Genomic DNA, 8,670 nt, shown 5'->3' on the forward strand with positions numbered 1-8,670 from the left:
ACATAAGCTTTATTCCTTCCACTCCTATATTATGCCTAATCTCAGTTTCTTCAAAATTCTCAATATTTATTTATATTGTGAATCATTTTAAATCTTTCAACAGTTTTATAATTACATTCATCTACAAAAATAGATTTCTAAGCATAAGCAATTGAAACAATCATTTGTTTTATTACACTGAATGCTACATTGCAAACACTTTGATGAAGAGAATTGTTTTCTTGTACTCTGAAGGTGCATACAATCAAGGTGCTACTGTATATATAAATAATATAATAGTACTTTATTTTTTAGTGCAGTCTTCTCTTATTTCAAGTACTAACTGGTTAAGAGGAGTGCAATAGTATTATCCAAACCCAAAATTCTGGAGTATGTCATCCATTTATATACCATTGATTTGAACAGTATTTTTTTCCAAGCAAAAATAATTAGGATCAACCAGTAAGTTTTAACTACTTTAATACTACTTCATACCTATTTATTTGCAAAAATACAGCTTTAGTTAGGTATATTATTTTTTGCTGAATAAAGATGTTTAGGAATTAAATCATCCAACAAGTTAAAAATTCAAAGGCATTATTGAATTGGAACCAAATAAATGCTATTATTTTGTGCAAATTTGCCAAACACTACTTAATTATATAACTTACACTTCACAACAGTGCATTATTCTAATGCAACAGTGACTAATCTGCATTGAAATGTAATATAATTTTATATACCTTTCACTACAACAATAAACTATTGCAATGTACAAACTGAAAATGTTTGTTTAAAATGTTAGAACAATTGCAAAAAAAATAATAACAAAGTTTTAAGACAAAAATAATTTTTAAAAAAATTCACACCCTTTTAGGATATTTTAATTCAGACATGTGCTTTCTGAAGTTTTTCACTTCTCTTTCCGTTAAAAGTTTTTCCCCATCCTTTTCCTTTCTAAGTGATTTGAACTGTAAGAGAGTATTTTTAATTAAACAAAACAACCAAGATTTAAAAACAACAGTTTTTTGCACACTGAGCTCAATTCCTAAGGACTTCACAAACATCAATGTAGTCTTTCTGGAAACAGTTTTTTGGAAGTGGTTTTTAATGGCTTTCTTGTTACAGTCATAATCCAGAATTTCTGCTTAACATTCAATACTAATCAGATCTGATCCTGCTTGACTTCTCAAGCTAAGTCAATATGAGTTTGAAGATTTAAAACAGAGATATATAATTATTTCATAGTACAATCAATATTCAGGGCTAATAAACCTCTTCCATATTACTAACCTACATTCTATCAGGCAATATTTGTGGCTGAGTCCTACACATCTTCTTGCTAAAGGAAGATGAATAAAGGAAGAGAAACAACAGGAAAATATTCCCAATGATCAGTGCTACCTCAGAATTTTTCTATACAAAGTTGGATTTGGTCTAAATTGCACTTCAGAGATTGCTTCCAGTTCTATGATTCTGTAAAAAATACCGAGTGGATAAAAGAGCTAACAAGGACTACAACTTATAGCAATAATAAAGCAGAAACACTTTTAACACTAAGTGATATATTTGGAAAACATCATTCCAAATATATATAACCAAATCTTTCCTTGTTTTTTATAATGGATTTTGATTACTTTATTTACGATAGTCAGACTTTTGTACAAGGAATTCTGCTTTTCCCACAAAGAAATTGTATGTGCATTTGTATATATGTAGTGCACCTGCCTACCTTTACATGTATAAGGTATTATGACATCTAATACATATGGGAATCTTTTTGTTGCTTACCACTAATGTTGAGATCATAATCTCCTGCAGTAATCACATTAGCTAATAATCCTTCAGCAGGCTGGCTAACAGTCACCACATCATTCAGAAGTTTTCGAATAGTTGCAGTCTGAGGTGGCTGAGTAATAATGTTGTTGACAGCTATTTTCAAGTTTTTGATTATGTGAAGTTGATTGTTAGGGTCTCTCATGTGCACTGAAATAAGAAAATAAATATGTTTTAAAAATAACCCTTTCTGATACTACGTATCTAGCAAAATAATATTTTCAGTACTAGGAATCAAATATAAATTTTATCTCATTGAAGTTCATGATTATAATCAAACTATAGAGAAAACCTGCATTAAACAGATAATACAACAACAGAAATACAATTAAAAATAACTGAAGTGTTCTTCTTAATGAAAACCAGAAAAATGTAATGTATCTTGCATTACCATTTGAATATGTTGTCCACCCATTCAGAGTGAATGTTAAGTCCTTTTTCTAAATTCCCACCAAATAGAAACTTGTCTTGGTTGTAGATTCCCACTCTACCCCACCCCACCCCAAATATCTTATATTTCCAGCTGCATATTATATTTGCTTTTATTATAGTATTTCTTGCATCAAAATAAGGGGAGCACTGTGTTTCATTACATGGGGCAGCTATTGCTTTTAAGACCTAACTTTTCCCCTGCACATGGAGGGGGACTCTTGGCCATTTCTTAAACTGTATTCAGGCTGTATTTGAACAGAAAAGACAGTCTGTCAACTACATGTATGTCAAGACACACACTATGGACATTCAAGTGAAAATCATCAACTTGAATTATACCCACGAGTGTACAAGAAGCCAATGCAGCAGCCAAGACGTTGTATAATAATAATACTAAATTCTTGTTGTGATTTAAATTATTGGAGTCCTACCAATAGAATTTCTGTGTTTGTCTTCAATTACAGTCCCATCTAAAGTTTACTGTAGATGCCTACATGTGAAGTGAAGAGACTAAATTACCATCATAAAATCTTCTTGGTCCCAGCTCCCAAAAATACAGGGATTAAAATAGTGTTATCATTTAAACCTGGCTTTTCCAACATTCCTGGAGCCATTGACCTGGGGAGGGGGTTTTTACTAGCGAGGTCCACCTATGCATGGCTGTAATTATTTTAAATAGAAATGTTTTTATATTGATCCATGTTTATTTTTGTTATTTTTGTTGTGAGCCGCCCTGAGTCCCTAGAGTTGGGCGGTATATGTATGTGTGTGTGTGTGTGTGTGTGTGTGTGTGTGTATACATACACACATACATACATACATACATACATACATACATACATACACAGGCTTATATATACTGCTCAAAAAAATAAAGGGAACACATCCAAGATCTGAATGAATGAAATATTCTCATTGAATACTTTGTTCTGTACAAAGTTGAATGTGCACAACAGCATGTGAAATTGATTGTCAATCAGTGTTGCTTCCTAAGTGGATAGTTTGATTTCACAGAAGTTTGATTTACTTGGAGTTATATTGTGTTGTTTAAGTGTTCCCTTTATTTTTTTAAACAGTGTTGGTTATCTGGCACATGGTTATTATTATGAAAATATTTTTGGTAAGGTAGTTTAAGTCTCGTTCTTATATATTATCCATATATTAGCAGACTCCAGTGTATGTCTCCGAGCCCATCATCTACACAACCATTCTGGTAAAAGCCGACAGAAAACTAAGATGGGCAACAGCTGCCTTACGGGGCTGTCAAACTTTAGAGAGAGGTGAACAGCAGAAAGGCTCCCCACTCTTGTTCTGACTCAAAGGGGAGGCCTTAACAGGGCCAGGTAGCCTCTCACAGGCGCAGCTGGCGATAATGCCAAGAGCTTGAATCTGTCCCCAACCCCCGCCATGTAAACAACCCAGTTCCTCTCCCGCCGAGCGATACCGACCTTCCGAAGTGAGGCGGCAGAAGGGCTTTACCAGCTCACAGAAGCCCAGGTTGTTCTTGCGGGTGATTCTCTCTGCCTCCTCGCTACACAACGCGGCCACTAAAGGCACAAACGAATCCTGGAGGAACTCTTGAACCGACTGCACCCGCTGGGCCATCTCTCCGATCGACGGAACGGCCCAACACGCCGAGCTTCAACCGACGACCTTACGGACGGCCTACCCGCTTTGGGCCCTCTCCTTCTCTCGCCGTTTCCCCCTTCGTGCCGGAGCCGAGTTTGCGCCGATGGATACGGTCCTCTCTCCCCCGCCCACCCCGTCCAGGGTTGAGAGCCGTGGCCTCAACTGCCACCTTACCGGCCCCTCAACGCCCGCCCGGAGCCGCCATATTGGATCTGGGGGGGGGGGGGGAGAAAGTCAGACAAGTGGGTAAACTAGGCCGGCAGACTTTGCGGCTGTCACGTGATGGGAGTGGACAGGAAGAGGTGAAAAATCGGAGCGAGGGAGAAAATGGGCGGGGGAAGCCGTTGACGTGTATTCTATGAGCCGCGTTCCTGACAGCGGCTGAGGGAACCGGGGAGAACACGGGCGGGGGGAGAGGGCTGAGAAGCGGTTTGGCAGCAGTTCTTCCATTTTAGACTTGCAAAAGCGAAAGAAGTTTTGTTACAGGACAACAACTTTATTGTTCGTCCGTAGGCGGTGTCTATTCTAGGATAGCATGCGGAGAGAAGGGTGACCACAGCTTTCCTCGGTTTTTGTAGCCAGACCTATATGTGTGCTTAAGACCAGGGATCTCCAACCTTGGCGACGTTTAAGACTTGTAGACTTCAAGTCCCAGCATTCTGGGACTTGAAGTCCACAAGTCTTAAATTTATCAAAGTTGGAGACCCCTGCTTAAGACGGGTCGCCTAGCACTTTTTTCCCCTCACATAGAAATTTCATTGACAGTGACTGACCCCAAGTCAGTGATGGAGAACCATTTTTCCCCTCAGGTGCCGAAGGCACGTGCAAACACACACTATCGCACCTGCGCGAGTGCCCGTACCCATAATTCAATGCCTGGGGAGAGCAAAAATTGGCTCCTCTGCCCCTTCTGGAGGCCAGAAACAGTCCATTTTCCAATTTCTGGTGGGCCAGGTGGGCTTTTTTTTCACCCTCCGCAGGCTTCAGAGGCTTCCCTGGTCTGTGCAGGGCAAAAATGCCCTTCCAGAGCCTCCATGCAAGCCGAAAATCAGCTGACTGATGCGCACATGCATGCTGGAGTTGAACTAGGGCAATGGCAGATATGGCTCCATGTGCCACAGGTTCGCCATCACTGTCCTAAGTCATTTCAGCTGAACGTGGGCTATCTAGTCTACATCAAGCAGTATAGGAGTCCAAAACTGACGTGTCCCGTCCCCCTCTTTTTTGTGTGTGTTTGCCTGAATACAAATTAGCCAGCTATGGTTTTAGCCCAACATTTTGTGGAAAACTAGAACGATTTGTGTGTCACTAACTTTTGAACTCAGAAATGTGGTTCACTGAACAACTGATAGTTAACCAAGGGAAGGGTAAAGGACAATGATGGCGAACCTTTTTTTTCTTGGCTGCCGAAAGAGCGTGTGCGCGCGCTATTGTGCATGCATAAGTGCCACACCCATAATCCAATGCCTGGGGAGGGTGAAAATGGCCTCTTCTGCCCCCCCCAGGCCCTCGGAAGGCTGGAAACAACCTGTTTCCCAACTTCTGGTAGGCCCGTTTTTCACCCTTCCCAAGCACTCTGGAGCCTGGGGAGAGCAAAAACACCTTCTCTATTCCCACAGAGGCCCTCTGGAAGTTGAAAACACCCTCCCAGAGTTTCGTGCAACCCAAAAATCAGCTGGTCAGCGTGCACATACACATTGGAGCTGAACTAGGGCAACAGCTTGCATGCCAGAAGATATGGCTCCGTGTGCCACCTGTGGAATGCATGCCATAAGTTCACCATCACTGGTATAGGAGATACATTGTATCCGGGATATAAACTTATTGATCTAGCTGCAAAGTGGATACTTTTTCAAATGTGTACAAACAATGGTTTTTCTGCTCTGATCAACATGGTTTAAAACAAGTATGGATACAATTGCAAAAATAAAATATTGTATAAAAGCTCTTGTTCCTACTGTTGCTTCTGTACTAACAATTTCAGATTATTCTGAAGCTAATAAAAGTGATGAACCCTTGCATATTGATAGCCCTTCAATCTGTTTCTCTTATCAGTACATTGGGCAATTTCATAGGCAATTTAATGGTCTATAATTTTCCAAACTCTGCACATAAGGATTCAATTTTACATGTATTTCTCTGGAAAAGGATTGTTCCGTCCATGTCTTTCACCTATAGATTACAGTTCATTTATATCACCACCCCCCAGCAAATTCCCAGCAGTTTGTCATAAAAATATGAAACATATTAAATAACCTAAATCAATATAAAGCATAAATTGTTTTAGTATCTACATCAATTGATTTATATCTAAATCAATATAGAACAAAAAATCTGCAGTGGTAATTACTCATTCCCCAGAACCCATTGAAATATCTCTTTTTTTAATACATTTCTGGAAGGTCAATAAGATTTTAGCCCTATTTGCAGAGGGAAGCTATTCCAGCCCTCCATGGACTCCGTGGAGTTGAATTCCACTAGTCTTAAAGCTGTCAAGTTTGAACTTTGTAAAAAGTGTACATGGTTGTAAAAAGTATTCTGATACACTGGTATTTTATTAAATAATATATTACTACACCATTTGGTTCAGAATATTTTTTCCCTTGTTTTCCACCTCTAAAATCTAGGTGTGTTTTATATTCTGCTGTGTCTTATAGTCTGAAAAATACAGTAGTTTAGAATGCCTGTGTGGGTGAGAAGTTCAACAAGTTCAATTTCCTTTGAATATAGTTGAACATTATCTAGTCTCATTTAAATGCAAAGCATTAGTCTCAGAAGATTCTTGCAATAAGCTTGGGCAAGATCAGCTAGTTGAATTCTTCCTATGTGGACCTTGTTATTTGCATCTGACACTGATTGGGAGATAGGGTTCCATCATGCTTATCTTGCAGAATTAAGCTCAACCAAGCTTCATTCCTTAATAATAGAAATATCCAAAAAAATGATTATATTGAAGAGATTAAAACCCCTTTGATGGAGATTTATTTTTATTTATTATTTATTTATTTATTCTTTGTCCAATATACAATACATATGAAAGAGAATAGACATTAAGTGATATATAAAAGATAGGAAGTAAAGATAGGAAGTAAAGAGGAAGAGAAGTGGGTGGGAAGGAAATAATATATATGATAAAAGGGAAAGGAAATACAATTGGACAGGGGACGAAAGGCACATCAGTGCACTTATGTACGCCCCTTACTGGCCTCTTAGGAACCTGGAGAGGTCAATCGTGGAGAGTCTGAGGGAGAAATGTTGGGGGTTGGGGGTTGACACTATTGAGTCCGGTAATGAGTTCCACGCTTCGATGACTCGATTGTTAAAGTCATATTTTTTACAGTCAAGTTTGGAGCGATTAACATTGAGTTTGAAGCTGTTGCATGCTCTTGTGTTGTTGCGGTTGAAGCTGAAGATGATGCAATGTTTTTAATAAAACTATTAAGAGAGCTCTGTGGCTACAAAAATAGATTGACAGAAAATTCTAGGGCTCTTTCTGAAAGGATTAAGAATTGAGATTATTAAAAATTGAAGGAAGGGTTATAAAATTTATTTGTTTGTTTGTTTGTTTATTGGTTGGTTTATTTATTTATTTATTGGTTGATTTGATTTGATTTGATTTGTATGCCGCCCTTCTCCGAGGACTCGTGGCGGCTAAAATTGGTTTACTTGTTGAGGACTAAGAAACATAGTAAGATTTTGCCTGCTGGGCTTTTGCTGACAAGAAATATTTGACAAAACTTGTGAATTTGTGTTTATTTCTCAAGTGATGAATTTGAGATTATATGTAGTCCTTGACTTACAACAATTCAGCCCAAAATTGTTATTGCTAAGTGAGGCAGTTGTTAAGAATTTTTCCCCATTTAACAAGCTTTCCTGACATAGTTGTTAAATGAATCACTGTTAACTAAGTAGCATGGATGTTAAGTGAATCAGGCTTTCCCCAATGACTTCACTTGTCAGAAGGCCTCAAAAGGTATACATAATCTCAGGACACTGCAATTATCATAAATATGAGTCAGTTGCCAAGCATCCAAAATTTGATCATGTGACCATGTGGATGCTGCAAGGGTTGTATGAAAAATATGTAAACTCTTTCAATGAAACAAAACACAGAAGTAATTGAATATGAGAGAGAAAAGAATATGCCTTACTCTGCTTTAGGGTAAAAACTGGAAGAAAGCCTCTTCAATTTCCCAATGTGGGGAAGAGTCTAGCCAGACAATGCTTTTTTAAAACAACTGATTTTAGTAACATGATATACCAAAACAAAGGAAACGCCCAAATGCAGAATTAGACAATACAGTTCATTTTTTTAAATAGAAAAGGCAATAATTACCCAAGTTCTTCAAAACTTTTTATCATATTAAATAGCATAAAAATACTGTAGAAGAAAGTTTTTAAAAGTCCAATAATTAAGACTAGGGATAGATAAGAACTGTAGATTAAATTAGTTCTATGTAGGTGTTAAAGCTTTCAGAATTTATCAAGACAAAGAAACAATGGCTGATTTCCATAGTTCAGGAATATGAAAGGCCAGCTATTTCAGTCTCTTATCTTGAGTAAAATGAACAATTGTGTACAGTGACTTGCCCAAAAGGTGGTTGGGGAAGATGTGTAAATGTACACTTTGGCTGTAATACATCTGTTTATGACATGAAATACAAAAAGGAAGAAATTCAATTGAAATTTTCCAGAAGGCTAATAGTAATTAAAAATGGGATACAAACAGATATAAAACAGTACTGTTTTTAGACATGTTCCTACAGTAAAAAATGTATTTATTGAATTTATATA

At 37.8% G+C, this 8,670-nt stretch overlaps 1 protein-coding gene across 2 annotated transcripts in view; it reads right to left on the reverse strand.

Annotated features, from left to right (window-relative positions):
* The window catches only part of TRAPPC8 (trafficking protein particle complex subunit 8), a 91,560-nt gene extending 87,403 nt beyond the window's left edge, over positions 1-4,157 (reverse strand). Inside the window, exons 1-2 of one of the 2 annotated variants that reach the window (XM_070747694.1) lie at positions 3,696-4,157; positions 1,771-1,965 (exon numbers count right to left, since the gene is read on the reverse strand). In XM_070747694.1, coding sequence (XP_070603795.1) covers positions 1,771-1,965; positions 3,696-3,852 — 352 coding nt within the window. In that variant the 5' untranslated portion in view covers positions 3,853-4,157. The remainder of the gene's footprint in view (positions 1-1,770; positions 1,966-3,695) is intronic. The other variant, XM_070747693.1, reaches the window with a different exon arrangement.
* Positions 4,158-8,670: the final 4,513 nt, after the last annotated feature.

The sequence above is a fragment of the Erythrolamprus reginae genome, chromosome 3 (genome assembly GCF_031021105.1).
Source record: "Erythrolamprus reginae isolate rEryReg1 chromosome 3, rEryReg1.hap1, whole genome shotgun sequence".
Classification (NCBI taxonomy): Eukaryota; Metazoa; Chordata; class Lepidosauria; order Squamata; family Dipsadidae; genus Erythrolamprus; species Erythrolamprus reginae.